The sequence below is a fragment of the Lagopus muta genome, chromosome 3, assembly GCF_023343835.1.
Source record: "Lagopus muta isolate bLagMut1 chromosome 3, bLagMut1 primary, whole genome shotgun sequence".
NCBI classification, from domain to species: Eukaryota; Metazoa; Chordata; class Aves; order Galliformes; family Phasianidae; genus Lagopus; species Lagopus muta.
This window is the reverse complement of record NC_064435.1, coordinates 49006668-49024292: the sequence shown is the minus strand read 5'-3', so window position 1 is coordinate 49024292 and position 17625 is coordinate 49006668. Positions and strand designations below refer to the sequence as shown.

At 40.0% G+C, this 17625-nt stretch overlaps 1 protein-coding gene across 3 annotated transcripts in view; it reads right to left on the bottom strand.

Moving 5' to 3' along the window:
• Positions 1–2732: 2732 nt before the first annotated feature.
• Positions 2733–17625, bottom strand: part of LOC125691007 (uncharacterized) — a 32513-nt gene continuing 17620 nt past the window's right edge. For 2 of the 3 annotated variants that reach the window (XM_048939862.1, XM_048939863.1), the window contains 3 exons: positions 15086–15243; positions 10669–10781; positions 2733–6290 (listed from right to left, as the gene is read on the bottom strand). In XM_048939862.1, coding sequence (XP_048795819.1) covers positions 5742–6290; positions 10669–10781; positions 15086–15243 — 820 coding nt within the window. In that variant the 3' untranslated portion in view covers positions 2733–5741. The remainder of the gene's footprint in view (positions 6291–10668; positions 10782–15085; positions 15244–17625) is intronic. The other variant, XM_048939864.1, reaches the window with a different exon arrangement.

Here is a 17625-nt window from a genome sequence, read left to right as displayed (position 1 = left end):
AGGGGAGGGTAGCAATAGAACTGGTTTTTTTTGTGTTTTTTTTTTTTTTCCTCCCCTCCATCAAACCCAACCAAATATTTTGTTCAGTTTCTTCCTAAGTAAGCAGCAGGGTAGGAGACAGGAATCAGGTTTGGTTTCTATACTCAGCGATGCCATTTTCCAGCTGTCTCTTTCACCAAATTTTACCAAGTAGAAGCAGCATTTCCACTCCACCAGAGTACAGAAATCCCCAGCTACTTCAGTAAATCAAAGATGTCAAAACATTAGGAAATGTAAGAAATAAGTTACTGGGATTATCTTAAAATGAATAGCAGATTCCTCTGAGTGGCTGGAATGCTTATCAGTTGCAGGGAAAACAAAGATTACCCCAAAATATTTTTAGGCATTCCTAAAACATTTCTTCTTTAACACAGAAATGGGGTATAACTAACAACATCAAGAGCAGGGAAGGCTTTGTCTGAAGGAGTTTCAGGAGTCCTGGTAATGGCAGCAAGGAATATACTTATTTTGAATACATGCTGACAGATGCTTGATACCATGGGACTGCTTCATCTTTTTCACTCTCTCTTACCACACGAGGTAATAAATTGTTATTATACATAGTAAGTGGGCACAGTATCACATACGCAGCCTTCTCTTGCAAATTCTATGGTTGATGAACAATAAAAGTACTTCATCTTCATGACTCCAAGACAACGGTCAGTGTACACTTGCCATATTAAAATACAGGAGTGGTAGCAGGTCCTGTCAAGGACAGCCCATAGACTTGCTTGGTTCTGCTTCTCCTTTGTCAAGGGCTACAACCTCATCAGCTTTTGCTTAAACAAATAATTCTCTTACAGCACAGAGTGTAAGCAATTACGTTACAAGGCCTCAGATCTGCATACTGCATCAGCACAGCATATATAAATCATCATGTTTATGCACAACTAAAATACATCTCTTCTACAGAGCCTTGAAAAGTGAGCCAAATAATGAAAAGCTGAAATTCTGGTGCAACACATGGAATAACATATGCACTCAGGGTAAAACAGGTGTCCCAGGCAGAGAAGGTAACTAGGAAATGGCTGATCTCATCACAGCAATGATTTAAAGCCATAAGTATGTTAATTAGAGCTGTTTGAAACAGAAGGGTAGATTCAATCTGCCAGAAGTTTTCAGCAAAAGTAGTAACTGAAGGTATAGCCATCCACAGGCCATGAAAGCAGCAGCTTCACAATCTCTACAAAGACCTGCTCTCAACAGTGGGAAAAGTAGACATGCTTTCATTGTTCTAAGTGGCCAGTTGGGGACCGTGCATCTCCTGGGTATAAAAGAGATGAGAAGAGCTGATTTTAAGAATCACCTTTAGAAGTGCTGGTAACTGCTTTATAGGTAGAAAAATAATTGTCAGCTAAGCAACAGCTCTCGCATGCACTTCTTAAAAACCAGCATGAATCACTGCAAGTCCTGCAGCCATCAGGATTAATGGTATGCAATAACCAGGAGATAAGCTGGATTGAATACCTGAAGTATCTTGTTTCTTAGAAAGCACTCTCTTTTAAATCTAGGAAATGACATGATTTTTGAGTACCTTACTTCCATTAGTGAAATCATTTAAACTTATCTGCTTCCTTCTTATTTATGTAGACTAGAAAGGATTGATTATACCATTCTAAGTTGCATCCCTTCCATGCTTGAATCTCCAGATTGAGACAACCTGATCTAGCAATCAGCACCTTGCTGTGGCAGGGGGCTGGAACTAGGTGAGCTTTGAGGTCCCTCTTCCAACCCCATCTATGATTTTTAAAGACTGTTTATGAGGCTTGCCCCATATTTTCATTGCACAGGCTAATGGCTGAAATCCACATTGGGAAGCCAGCTCTGGATGTGTTAATCTTACACAGCACTTACACTTTAGCCTATCTGGTAGTGGTTTTGAGGAGGAAACTGTACAACACAATCACATAAAATTGCTCAGGTTTTTACCAGCCCACAGATGTGTGCCTTTCCATCTATATGTCTGATTAGCCACTTCCACAGAGAACGTTCAGCAAAGTAAGTATGCCCCAGGATAATGCTTTTTGACTGAAGGTACTCGTCAAGCAGTGTCTTTCAGTCCTATGTCTGTAGTTTCACTGCAGTGTAATATGTGGATATCTTCCATTTACTTTACAGGAAAACCTGTAATTTTGGCTTGGATTCATCTCATCAAGGCTCTTGAGTACCGCAGGCAGGCCACACACTCAGCTATGCAATTGTAGCCCTTCAGCTGGGGTTCAGGGTAACCATTCAAGAATGGGACTGTGCTATAAACTGCTTCAAGGCCAAGATTAGACTAATGAGGGCAAAAACTAAGAAAAATGTCAGGAATGGGAAAGTTTTGAGAAATGTGGTTGCACCCATCTACCAAATAGATGGCTATTCCATTCTAACTGCACAAATAGAGGAAAAATAGGGCTGTTATTATATAGCATACTGCAAAGACAGAAACCTTGGCTAATAACAGCAGAATACACTTGTCAAGATCAACCCAGCAAGAAGCGGAGACCCAGCAAGTAAAAGGATCCAATCACTACTCATCCCCTCTAAAACAGGATCAGGCATCTAACACACCCACAGCTAGAAGACCACAAGGCACCAACCCAAAGCTACTGCTTTTCTGGTGGCTCTGCCATGCCAGCAACAAAAGAACATGACATCTTCCTGATGTGAAGGATTTGCACATGCAGAAAATACAGGACTACAGGAAGGGAAATCCAACTGGACAAGCCAAGACCTTTATTTATTTCAAGATAACATATAACGGGCTCTTGCTCAGTTGCTTTTAACACCCAAAAAAAGTGTAATGTCCAGAACCACACACTACCCCAGCTGTTCAAATGTCAAGTGGCCTGGTGTTTGTCTAGCAGCATCCAAAGAAAGGTATCTACAGAACATTTCAGCTTTTGCATCCTGTCTCTTAGAACAATTTACATATATCCAAGTAAAGTAAATCAGCCAAGAATGGGGGAAATGCTGGTCTCAAAGTTTCCTTAACTTACTTTGAAAACAATTATCATGTTAATTCAGTTCCACATATGGATCTTAAACACAGCCAGTAGGTAATATTTAATGCAAGTTCTCTCTCACTCTGAAGTTGAACCATTGTTTCAGTAACTCAAGTTACAAACTAAACCCAAATAAAAAAAATAATCAGATTACATCCATCTTCTATAGAAAATACTAGTGCTTATACAGGAAATTAAAAAAAAAAAAAAAAAAAAGGCAAGTTAGAGGCCACAAAGGGGAAAACATTATCGTGAAAATAACAGTAAATGCAGAAGTGTATAAAAATGAATCAAACTTGCATCTAGACCTAGATTTTAGGTATTATTTACCCATAGAAATCACAAAGGGCAATTAATCTACTTATTCAGTGCAATTTTTTTTATAAGCTACATCTCACCCACTAATAATGAAATATATTTCAATTAATTTTGAATAAATTACATCAGGGGACTAAAACAGGAATTCCTATGCCTAAAGCAGAGCAACGAAATTCCCAACTTACATATTTTCATGATGGAGAGTGTAAGTATGCTTTATATGCTGTTATAACCTGAATAACATTACTGAAACTTGTTTTGAATTAGTTGTCATTAAAGGATAAAGAGCTGAACACCGTATTTGGTAGACATTTTGTTTTAAGCACTATTTTAAATTATGAAGATTAATTGTAGCAATATAACTTAAGTGTTTACTTTAACTTAATATACCAAAACAAGGCTACTATACTCTTAAGATAAGTGATATTAATTACCCTGCAAGAATCACAATATTCCTAAAACAGAATTAAACTTAAATTGGAATCTGTAGGCATTTAACACCCAGACGTTTCTGAACACAGGTTCACCACACATTTGCTACACTCCAGTGCCATCTGTCTATAAAAAGATAATTAACATTTTCAACAAGAACGAATACAGCTCACTGTAAACTGTGCTCCGTCCTAGGCCATTGAATCCACTTAGGTTTATAAGATGAATGACTCTACCAATCCTCTGCCCAATTAGGGAATCATTAAACACACTGAGGAAACAGTGTTTATGGCAAAGTTTTCTGGAAAACAGTTTTGTCCCCAGTGTGCTGATGCAGAGAATTACGAGCCTTGCTGGTAACTACTCTCTGAAATTAATCTCAAAGCCTTCCCTCTAGCATTGTGCAGTTGAGCCGCATTTTGAAGACCTCAGAGCAGCGGTGAATAGCCGCTCTCAGATTTGCATTTAGAAGACCACTGGGGGACAGGCTTTCAGAAGTGCACAACCTTCAGCAGAGTGACAAATAAATGCTGTGCCAAGCACTGCTCCAAACCTCAGTGCAGAGCACAAAGCGGTTATTGCATGCAGAGCCAGCTCTGTCCTCCCACTCAACACCAACCCCAAAACCTGGCTGCCCTCCGTTCCCCACAACCAGGGCACACATCCAGGCTCACACAGCCAGTAACCAGCTGGACAGCTTAATTTCACAATGTTAGTTTAACAGAGTGCACACTGGATGCTCTGCCCAGAGCCGTATTCCTGTGCACCATGTATGGAAGCCAAACGCAATATTCCTGATACTTTTCTTCTGAAGAATTACTACACTTCTCCCATCACAATGCACATATTTCCCTGAAAAAATAAGGTTTTTCAAGAACCAACATCATTTTTAAATAATCGGGTAGAGCAGAACGGGATGCCCAGCATTTTCCCAGGCTCTTCGCCACCTTTCCCACCTCCATTGCCCCTCCGGAGCTGCCCAAGCCCCATGTACGTAGCAGGGCAGCTTGTCCCTCCGCTCCCGGTGCCGCCGCTCTCCCGCAGTGCCACCTGCCGGCCCTGTCCTGCTATGCCCGGGAGCCGCCAGCACGGATCTGCAGCTTCGGAGGATAACATGCAAAAAAAGCAAAAAGGCTTCAGCCCCAGCAGCGGCACAAAGCCCTTAATCTCATGCTGTCAGAAATGAATGCGGTTCTGTTTTGTTCTGTCCCAGGACCATGACATTTCAGAGGGAGAAAAGAGAGAAAGCCTTACAGAAAGGCTGTGGTGCCTCATCTGCTCCAAGGCTTTTTACACAATTAGTTCATTATGGATCACCCATCCTGTCCTTAACAGCTCACCTGTAAGGAAAAATACTTAGTATTACAGTATCTTGTGGTGCAATAAAACAATCCATTTCCATAAGTCAGACAACGTTTTTGCATTAAGTAGCTACTAGTGGAACCAAAGCACATAGTTCACACAAGCAGATCAACAACTGAAGCCCTACAATTTGCAGGCATGATTGTCACAGGAACAGTGCAGAACCTTACTTAACCCAGAGCAGCTTTGTGCACTCCTGGGAGAGGGCAGAGCCAGGAGCTGCCAGCACAGAGAAGGTAAAGGCAGAGGGGCAGGGGGAAGAGATGTGACCAAGGCAGAAAACTCTGCTTCTGAAACATGTTTCTGACATCTGCTTTGGCTTCTGCTTTACCCTGTATGCTCCAGACAAATTTATCTTTTTGGTGCAAACATAGACACCTGCAGCTTGTTTTTCTTTAGACCCAGGCGTTTCACCATTTGGACTCAGTATTCTATGATATTTTCTGAGTTTTTTCTACTTCTGGTTCTGTCAGTCTCCAAGAAAGTCTTTTTCCTGTCAGAAATTCACTGTCCCTACCTCCTTCCCCAGCCCTGTGCCACACCACTTGCCTTCCTTCACCATCACCAAAGGTGGACCAGATCCAAAGAGCTATGATAACTTCATCCTGAACTTGTTGGCACATCAGGTGCAGATTCCATTGCTTTGGTTTCCTGCAGACTACCATCTATAATATTGGCTTTTTCTTGTCCTTCTTCCACACTCAGCAACAGGCCATGTACCAACTTTGAGCAGACCTCATCAGATGCAAGAGAAGTCTCATCTGTGCCTTCAGGTTGTCCATTCATCTCACTGATTTCTTTCTCTTCACTCACAATTAAAGCCTCAGCAATGTTTTTAGATGGTTTATCACCAGCTACTACTGAACGCAAGGCATGGTTACAGCTCACAGCATTCACTTCTGTTTCAGCCCCAGCAGCACTTGAAGGGGCTTCACTGGTTGTTGCTTTCACAACTTCTGTCTGCATTCCTTGTTCTTTGCTCTCTTCTGCACCTCTGGAGCCCACATGAATTGAACATTCACAGTAATAGTAACCAGATTCCTGTTTCTTCTTGCGCATGGCACAGAGATCAATTCGACTGAAGACCTCTGTGCCAAAGTAACTGTCTTCGTATTCTTTGTACAGATCCAAACAAATTTTTCTGAATCCCTAAATGTTGAGAGAACATTGTGACATTTACACATGCACAAATAAGTTACACATATCATGTACTTTAAGTAGAGCTTAAATATCCACCCACCCACCCCCATTAGGATAACAATATCTACTTCAAATGTACTGCTGAAGTTGATAGTGATATAACAGTACTAATAGCTGATTTTTAAGTTTATCTTCTGCTGAATCCCCCACAAGCCAGAACATACCAACAGAGACAGAGATACAGAAACAGATAGGTTTAACTACATTACTATTACTCAAGCACATCCACAGAATTTCAGATATTGCAAGCAAGTTAGCAGTCACAACAACACAGGCAAACTATTCCCTAGAGTCCCAAATTGCCTTCAGGAGGATTTTTTTTACTTCACTTAAAGCCAAATCTGTTTAGCTTTTCAACCCACCGATACCTTCACAGACTGAAAGATTTATCCTTCTTGATGGGCGCATTTCACAGTAGTATTTATGTCACAAGTTCAAAATACGGCTGGTGAGCTACTTCTGTCAGCAGAGAAGTATTCAAAAGAAATTTAACTCTGTGACTTATGATCTTAGAGGTTTTCTCTGACCTTAACAATTCTATGACTGTGAAAAAAAGCTCATGTAAGCAAGCCAGGAAAAAAAGGGAAAAAAAAAAATAAAATAATTGCCACTCTGATGTAGCTGCCAGATACTGTTAGTATCTCAACAATCAAATGCTACTGCAGACACAGTATGTGAATGGAAGCACTTACTCTTACAAATATGTTTTGAAATGCTGATACATTTGTTTCACAGACAAAGAAAAAGCAGCTTCCTCTGCCATAATCAAAGCCTATCAAAGCACCATAACTAGGACTGCCAAGATGGAAATAGTTCCTAAGTCCCCCATACGCTGATTTGTAGTCCAAGCAGTTTCCTTGCAGCCCTCCCACCCAAAAAACTCAAGCACAGCAGCACTACCTACTTGGTGCAGAGATCATCAGGGCTGACAACACAGTCCCTGCCAGCAACAGGCTGCCAATTTAAATAAAGGAGTGAAGGAGGAGGATGAACCTAACTGAAAGCACACTAGTAAGACTCTGAGGAACCCTTTGCAACACATCCCTTCAAAGAAGTCTCAATCATTTTGTTTAATTCTCAAATGCTCAGGGGTGTACATCCGTAAAGAACAAGATATCTCCTTACAAGCCTCCTTGTAATGGCCCTTTTGGCAAGTCTCTGCATGAGCAGGCATGCACCATATGGGAATGGCAAGAGACAGCCAGTGGCACCCAGACAAAGCCAGATGCAAGCAGCTCCAATAACAAACACCACAAACCACTCAGGAACTGCTGCCCCTCAGCACTACGCAGATGGCCAAAGCACTTCAGAGCATAACTGAGCATATGTATCAGTCAGAGCCAGGCAGGTACCCAGGCACATCAGTCACCTCAACACTACTAGCTATAACTGTACACCACACATTTAGGAGGATGATGGAAACTCTTGTAAGATCACATCAAAGATAGCTTATCAAGTAGCCTTTTTCATCAAAACCAGAATATTTTAATATAAGGGATGCCATAGGCTTGCTATCGTCCAGGCTGGGTAGCATCTGTCTGCAGACTTGCACCAACTGAGTCTCCATCAAGCAGCATGATGCATCTTGAAAGGAGGAGCAAACATTCCCCCACTTTTGAGTGGTGGCACAGCTGAGCAAGACAGTGCCCAGCACTGGAGACTGATTTTTTGCACTGGAAAAGGCTCTTCAGCAACAGACACTGTAGTGGATTCTCTGAAGATGTGAGCTACTCCCTTTTGGCTCACTGTAAATGGAGGTCAGAAAAACCTGCAGAGCCCATATTTTATATTTATGCTAGGGTTGTGTACACATTTTGAATGTCATCAACAAGCAGCATATACTGCTCCTTTGGTAGTAATTCAAACTAAATGGCACACAAGCAAAGCCCTCCTAGACCTCTTGGGACCTTCAGACTCAAAGTCAAAGATGCACAATTTCCTGAGATTAAAGTTTGAACTTGTAGAAGTTTTCAAGAGGACTAAATCCTTCTTTCCCATAGAAAGGAACAAAGGCTGCAAGAACTGCATTGTATCACACACCTTATTATGAAAAAGCATTCTTGAGATGTAAAGAAAATATATATATATGTTCATCATTTCTTAAGCTTTATATAAAAGGCACTGAAGTTGTATGAAATATGTAAATAGCATTCAAATTACAGGGATACATTTATGTTATAAAGTAATTACAGCCAGTAGATGGCATCATAATAACTGTGATGCCATACTAGCATGAAAAAATATTTTGTCTAACTTAGATCTTGGCATCTTCTAGTGCTTAAGAAGGTGAAGATTTGTTTCTTTCCAACAGTCTTCCGGAAAGGGCTATTAGAAAAATACACAGCTTTCCTTCCCTACCCCTTAGATTTAGACTTGAGAAGAGACAAATCAAGTTGTTAGTATTTTCAGTTTGGTATGTCAGATCTCAAAAGCCATGTGGTAATATTCCAGTGTGCTCTTTGAGATTAAAACCTTTATCTATGTTTAAGCCCTACAGAGACTGTATGCAAGCATTCAGCTGCCATATGTGCCCCCCAAACCAACTGAATACATAACCTTACTCTGCTTATACATTATGGCTCCAGTGAGTGCAACAGTATTTTAGGAGCAAGAACATTAAGGTGCATATGAATATGAGGACAGAAATGAGCAACATAACTGGAAGGTGGGGGGAGCAGCAGATACTTATGTAGGTTTCAGTGATGTTTTGACACCGATTCCTCTAAGAACTTCAGAGTATCTGCTGATGCACATGCTGGACTGAAAACTCAGAGTGGCAAGATATAGAGTGGTGGTCATTGGTGAAGTCTAGTACAAGGCCAGTAACTAGCAGAGCACCCCAGGAGTCAGTATTGGGTCCAGTCCTGTTTAGCATCTTTTTTGATGATCTGGACAATGGGGAGAGAGTGCACCCTCAGTAAGTTTGCAGATAATACAAGACAGGGAGGAATGACTGATGCATCCGGGGATTGTGCTGTCACCCAGAAGGAAAGGCTGAGAGATGGGCTGACAGGAACCTCATGAAGCTCAGTGAGGGGAAGTGCAGCTCTGCGCCCACTGGTAAGCAGCTGTGTAGAAAAGAACCCAGGGGTTTCTAGTGGACACCGTGGTGAACATGAGTCAGTGTATCCTTGCTCACACAAAGATGGCTAGCTATACTGCCAAAGTATTGCCAGCAGGTGAAGAGAGATGACCCCTCCCATTATTTAGCACTGGCAAGGCCACACCTGGAGTTCTGCATACATTTCTGGATTCCCCCATGTAGGAGACATGGAACTACTGGAGAAACTCCAGTTAAGGACCATGACAATGAAGGGACTGGGGCTTCTCTATAAGAAAAGGCTAATAAAGCTGGGGCTGTTGAGTCTGCAGAATGCTCAGGGAAATCTCGAAGTATATAAATACCTGAAGGAAGAGTGCAAAGAATGCAGTCAAGCTCTTTTCAGTGGTGCCCAAAACTTTAAGACTTGGATAATAAAAGGAAGTGTGATTATGCTTTAGATAAAAATCAGTAATTCTTACTTTCCTATTGTACTTTTTTTTTGCATTAGATATTGCTGATACTTGTGCTCATTAAATTCCCTATAGGCAGTATAAAAGAAAAAAGCCTCCAGCACAGAACTATCAGTGCTATCCAACTTTGATTGTACCATGTACACAGAAGGCAGCTATCAAGTCAATATGAAGTACTGAAGTGCACAAATACAAGGTCATTTTCCCCAGCTATTATAACATTTTCTGTTTTCTTTGTGCATACTCCTTTACTGTTTCAGGTTTGCAATATATTGGCCTCATAAATACAAGAACTATTCCTGGAAACAAGCAGGACCATATTCCACTGGGAAATGAACATTCTAATCAGAGTTGTTTTTTTATTTTAATTGTATGTGATAAACCATACAGTGCTGCAGTAAAGTTTAGAAAAGCATATCACACATTTCTAGCATAAATCAAAGCACCAGCCTGGCTTCCAACATGACATTTATCTTGTTCTCATAAAAATTATTTAGAAGCCATCCCATCCAATGGAATCAGCTTGACATGGTATTTTCATGCAGATTCTGCAGGCTACAGAAGGAAAGTGCTCTGTACTTTATCTTTAAAGCCTTAATACAATATGGGAAACTGTCTCTTCCTATTAGATATGAAGAAATTTAACTGTTTTGGCCAGTCTATCTACAAACTTTGCTAAGCGATAAAATATTCCTTTTCCTCTAACTGCAATAGAACTCACTTAACCATATAGCCTCCCACACCTCCAAAGAAAGTCATTAGAAAGAAAGTCTCTTGAACAGTTCCAAGTAAGAAGTGTTTTAAATGTAGTTACCTTTCTTTTCAGTCTTGGTGCCTTGGAGAGCTTTAAAAAAGTAAGATGTGGTTTGAAATCCTTGCTCCCTGAAATGTCGAGATTCATTTCATTAAAAGAGTTTTCCACAGCTTCTGGTAAAGGAAAAGAAAAACCAATAATCAGGAGATGAAGAAAAATATTTAGAAGGTTAAGAGTTAGATAAGACTCTTACCATTCCTTTCTCGAACAAGACATGTAGTTAAAACACAGCATGAGAGAAAGAGTTGTCATATCATCATGGGCAACAGACAAAATAAGAAACAAAGTAGACAAAATATAATCAAAAAGAAATGTCAAGATCCACGGAGCAAGTATAACTCCACAGCCAAGACAGAAATTGAGAAGGAAAAGTCACAAACATAGAATTCCTTTCCAGATAAGATAAGAATCATTTATAGAGATGTCAGTTAAAAAATTCTGGCCACAGTTTAAAGCAGTAAGATCTTATCCCCCATTGAAAGAAGTGACCATGAGTGACTCCAAAATTTATATTCAAGGTCTTTCAGCCAAGGACTGTAAAGACCAACCAAATTAAATCAAGTTGATCTATGCATTGGTTTTCATCAATGTCAAAGGGTGGGATGCAGCCTCACAAGGACAGCAAGGTGAAGCCTGCAGGCAGACCTCTGCAAATCTTACAAACATAGAAAATTAAACACAGCTATTGCAGAACAAGAAACACCTCAACAGTGAACAATAACTCCAAAAACACTGAAAGCTCTGGATGAAGCTGGAGTATTTTGCAATTTTTCTTATTGACAGGAATCTTTATAGCTTGAATCTATAAACGAGACAAAAACATGAAGATCAACACCTGCCCTGGAAACCTGCAACATTTATATGGTTCTTCTTGCCAGAGCCTACAACATTAAACCAATCTGTTACTCCTAAATCACTTAAGCACTGGAAGAAGTAGTCTGGCATAGAAGCATGTGTTACAAATAGTATATCATATTTTGATGAGTACATTGCTTGAAAGCACCCTACATCCTTTTTTTTTTTTTTTTTTTTTTTTTTTTTTGGTTTGTTTCCATCTTTCAGGAAGTTTAACTGCATGTTTATTTACTAGTTTGTAGTAAGCATTCATATCAAGGCAAGCCTGTAGCTTAGCTAATTAATACATTAAAATGTTTCTTTTCAGTATTTGCAATGAAACAGCAGCTGGGGCTGTCTGGTCACTTTGCCAAGGCAATTGCTTTATGTCTTCCATCTGGAAAATACATAAATAGTCTCCAATTACCTGAACAAGCACTTCATACCACTTCAGATGCCTTACAAGATGCCCACCTGCCCCTCTCAATTTCTGCTGCAAAAGAATACAGTCTTGCTGTAGGTCCAGTGTGAACATAGATACTTTAGGCCATCTGAAAACTGTACTAGGTGATTATGGTGACATGCCAAACTACCTCTACAGCATCTTTGGTACTTTATCAAATAGAATGTTAACACAAAAAAACATGCTAATTCCTCTAGCACCTATACCATTAGGCCAAAGCACAACAAGGCCAATATGAACTCTTCCTTTCTAGAGATGAGTTGTTTTTCTCCACACATCTGGAGAAACATCATCCTTGGGATGCACAGAAGTTAGTAAATTGTAGCATAACAGTATCAGACCAGAGCAGTGTCTCCTTACCTTCACTCAAAACCAGCCCCACCAAGCAACAGTAAGTTATTACTGCAGAGTGAAGGTCTTCCTGTCAATCTTACAAAAGAGGCTGATGATGAAAGGAAAGTCAAGGCTGGGATGCATCTTCAAGAAGTTTAAGAACAAAGCTTACCACTCAGTTTTCCAGGCACTATCTTCTCTAGCTTATTTTGTTAATAAGAAAATCCTATGACAAATTAAACATTACCTCCTTCACAGTAGACAATGTCACTGTGACAAGAAGAGATCAGTATTATCCAGTATATACCAATTAACTGCAGTGAATTAATCACGATGCAGAATGAATTTCCACTTTAAAAATGAAGTCTGTGACATACGTGGTACTAAAGGACATGGTTTAGTATGCAATATTGGTGGTAGGTGGATGGTTTGACCAGATGACCTCAGAGGTCTTCTCCAACTTTAATGATTCTATGTTTATGATATGAGAACTAACAAACAACCAAACATTTTTATTTTTTTCTTACACCCAGGAACACTTCAGAGGTTGAAAACTCCATTAAAACAGGTCTGAACTGTTGACAAGTTATTGATAATTTCAGCAATTTGATAAGGGCACAGTGAGGCAGAGGCAGCTGTCAGGAGTGGCTTGACCTTTGCCAGTTGTTTGCCATCAAGCTTTTTTTACAAGGCAATATTTGGAAATCCATGCCTACCTCACAAGCAACTAAAAAATACTGATTATAAGTTGGGAAAGGAAATCCCTACTCATTATGTAACAATTTACTCTATGCTGAAAGAGCAAAGGAGAAGGAAAACTGGACAAGCATTTGAGATGTATTTAAAATGACGTAATTTGCTATATATTTTAGATTAAGTTCTAGAAATGGACAGAAACTATGCAGAAAGAAAAACACTGGAAGTTACACCACTCTGAATAGCAAAGCCATTGGTGACAGAGTAACAGCTTGAAAGCTGGCAGCTTGCCTCTCAGCCAAGGAAGTATTTCAGACAATCAGTGAACAATCACACTACGTTAAACAGATGCAAGTACAGATGAAGTATTCCTATGGTTTGGAATCAAAATTATTCTTCTCCAGTTTATTTGGAAAGGGGTTTGGATCAGAGGGCGGACCCTGGGTTTACAGAATCCTATAGATGGAGGTGACCCAGGCAGGGAACAAAAAGGAATAAGGAAGTAATCAAGACACTCACTACTGTAAAGATTTTCAGTATTAATGCAGCTCCATTAGCCTTTAAGAAAAACATAGCACATTCTGCAGAACCAAATTTAAACATTTTTGCTGTTGCTAAAATAGCATGATAAAGATTGATCGTGTGTGTTTTGATTCATTAGGAATAAAATTCTCAGTAAAGCAAAATGGAGCAGGGGGAAAAACAGCAATAGTCAAGAGAAAAGAGGAAGCATTCACTTCAGCTTTCAGAAGAAAGTGAGGAGAGAACTAGTATGGCTCCATCAAAACCATTAAACAGTTCTTTTCCAGTGGTATTGAAGCATATATCTCATGGTCTGGGAAGCTACATAACACACATTCCACTTAGCCATCTTTCAGTCAGGATTATTTTGGATCAGTTCTGAAGAAACAGTCTGGGCATTGAGAAGTTTGTTAAGGACCTAACCTAACAAGTATGCACATTGGCAGACTACTTTCAACAGAAGCACAGCTGTTTTGAGTTAACATTACCCCCTACCACGAAGGGAACAATGAGGGAAAAGAATGCTGAAGCTGAAGGTAGTGGGCAGTGAAGTGGTTTGTTTAGCTGATGCAAAGAACCTGGTGATGTTGAGAGGCATTTTCTGTCTAGTTGCAACACTGGTTACTAAGAGAAAAATAAATAGAAGGAGAAGGGAACAAGACTAATTGTCAAAGCTAGGAACTGGAGTAGGAATAAAGCAGCATTAAAGAGAAAACAGACTACTCTGAAAAAAGAAAAAGCAAAATATCTTTTGAAGATCAAGTGTCTTTGTGCTGTATGCCTTTTTGAGAAACATTAGTTGAACTATGCCTCCTTTCACAAACAAAGAGCATATATTGATTATTTCTGCTCTGTTGGAAGTTGAAGCCCAGAACACAGAGTAGGTTCTGCATTGCAGGCTAAACAAGCTCCTAAAAAAAATAGAAAAGAGTGAGGGAAAGGGAGGGTAGGGGGGGCATCAAAGCCTTCAGATGATGCATTCAGATGAAGGTAAACAGTTAAGAACTGGAACATCCGTGAACCTACTGCTGCTTTGAGATTTTAGAATAGGGGACAGAAGCCACTCCTGTACTTTGGTTACACCTTCTGCAATGGAAGCAAAAATTCATCTGCTGGAAGTACACATGCACATGCAAACACTGCTGTTTGTAACATCCTGTTCAAGCAGTAATAGCCATTCCATGCATGCCTTAATTTAGAGGAAATTCAAGTTAAGTCGCTCTCAAGGCTTCCAGTTCACTAGAATGGATAGGGCCCCAAGGTTGAGGTTTCACTTTGAAAACCTACGTACATCACCAGGCTGTGAGATCCAGTCTGCAGGGTCTGCTGGAGTAGCCTTGCTGCTGTGTCTTGACAAGACAAATGCCTTTGCTTCTCACCTGTCCCAAATTAGTACACAGAATTTGCTTTTATGCTCTTCTGCAGCTGTCAGCTTCATATTAAATACTTAAAGACTAAGGAAAGACAGCATATTACAAAGCAAGCACAACAGCTCAGGCCAGCACTTAGAAAAGTTGACTTTGCAAATTAGTTTACCACAAGTAATAAAGAGTCAGATTAAGCACATACCTGCAATTCTGCAGAGCATTTTCCGATTTTCCTCTGACATTTTCACATATATCACTTGATTGTTAAACTGTCCAATCCCGTGAAATGTCATAATAAGGTCTTTACCCTGCAAAATGGCTTCCACTTTGGTCTTGCTTTGCTTCAGTGCCAAAACAGCCCTTAGAAAAAAATTAAGAAACCCATTGTATTTTGAAAGAAGTCTGACTTAATGCGGAAATACTTTTTTTAATATCAGATAATATACCTGGTTTTGGTCACTCTGTAGCACTATATAAGATGTAACAGTTACACTATATTCCAGGACAAATACCTTTGCACAGGCATTAAGTAAATTATGTCTTTCAATACCTTCAATTTTAGTTCATACAGTAGAAGTGAGTTTTGCTGAAAAGTGAGTGTTCAAGTCATTAACATGCCAGAAACGTCTGTGCAAATATGTTACTGCTAAGCAGTCAAAGGGATAAAATTGAACTTATTTGTCATGAAATTTAAACCTCTGTCACTGCAATTTTTAACCAGTTCACTAGTTTTATTCTAAAACTTAAATAAACCCACGTTTCCAGCTGCAGCACATTTAACATTCATCTCCATTATATTTCAGTACTCAAGGACAGTTCTTAAACTCATGGTTGAAATGGGACCTAGAGCTCCCACCATAACAAAGTTTTGATGCACACCTTGCTGTGCACATAAATCTTTGGAGATTTGGATTACCAAAAAATACTGCAACCATTTTACTTAAACATTCTAACAGAATTTAACTAACTAGTTCCTGAAAAGTGAATGTCATGTCTTTCAGTAATATAGTACCCACTGAAGTGCTACAGGTGCCTCTGGAGAAGGGATCCTGTCAGACTTCAGGCCCATGATCTGAGCAGAGGCCTTCCAGTAATTATGCCTTATGCATATAACAAAATACTTTGCAACTGAGGATCACAGGAAACCAGTCTGTGGGCTGCTGCTTTCCGAATTTATCATTACACCTAGAAGTTTGAACTACATTGCTTCATTATTTAAAAAAGTTATCTTACTACTGTATTACATTATCTAAACAGGGAAACAGCACTGCAATCCAGATGGCACAAGTTCTGTGCCCTGGTCTTCATAGGAAAGCATTTCATGCATATGAAGGTCATTTTAGCCTACAGCAGTCAGCATTATGACCAGTTCTGAGCACTGTATTGATATTATTAATTGTTACATCAAAGCTGCTTCTTCTTGAGACTCCGGGAGATTGTGCAAATGAAAATTTGCTGAGGACAGCACTAAAGGTGGAAAAGGAATTAATTCTCTGTAGAGAATTTTGCTTCCTCCAACTTAACAAGCAGAGATAACCTGGTCCCTCACTTAGTGTCCAAACCACCATTAAACACTGCTGGAAGAGCTTGTGTCATGAGATCTGAAGATGCTTTCCTACTGCTGTAAGTTTCAGCAATGCTATTTGCATGAATAGATAAATAGCTGGCTTAACAATTAAGGCAATCTTTTCTTCCACATGACAGTGTAGAGCCATAGCCACTGAACTGCAACTTTAGTAGGACTGCAGGTAGGTAGAAGATAAAGGACAAAAAGCATCTGGCAAGTAAGATCTGCTTCTCATTAGGTATGCTTATTATTTCTGCATTACAGGCACACATTCACTCTTAAGTTCATTAACCCCACTTGCTTCATTCACCTCTCCTACTGATTGATTCCCATTTTGATCACTGCTCTCCTCTAGTTTCCTATCCTCTTGGATGACAGCCTGCCCAGTCAGCAGCACTGGCAGGGATTTTTATTACCAAATTACTGTACATAGTGACTTTCACACACAGGCTCCTCAGCCTATATAAAGGTTCTCCTCTACTTCCCCTCAGGCCCTCCCAAAAGCTTCTTGAATGAACAGTAAACCAGATCAATTTAGAACAAGGCAAATGATTTGTATGCGCATTTCCATTGTAATCCTGCTTAGCCATCTCTACCTTTTGGGCTTATTTTTTCTGTTTAATTTTTTTTTTTTTTTTCCCCTCCATTTCCTTGCTTATCACAGAATGGCTTAGGTTGGAAAAGACCTTAAAGATCATCTAGTTCCATACTCCTGCCATGGGCAGGGTTGTCATCCACAACGTGGGCAAAGGCCCCTGGAGAAAGATGCTCTCTGCATCTCTACCAGGCAATACTTCCCCCAGTGCCAGAGGACCTTCCTTCACTTTTTTCTCATTCTCAGTGCAAAGGGCTTAGAGAAGAAGTTCCAGCACACTCTGCCTACTTTGACATTCATTTTAGCAACTTTCTGACCATGAGGCTGTTTTCATAAGTCCTCTTCCGCTCTGCCCATCATAACTTAGAGGATCCCACTGACAGTCCCCAGCTTGAATTAAACGAGTACATCTTGAAAAGGAACTAGACAGACTTTTGTTTTCCTTACAGCAACATGATCTATCAGGTAATGTTTTCCAGCTGATACAAGCATGGCTGGTCTGAAACACTGTGGCTTCTCAACAGGCAGCAGCTTGGGAAAATTTACATAAGTTAATTTATGGTACAAAACTTAGCAGTAA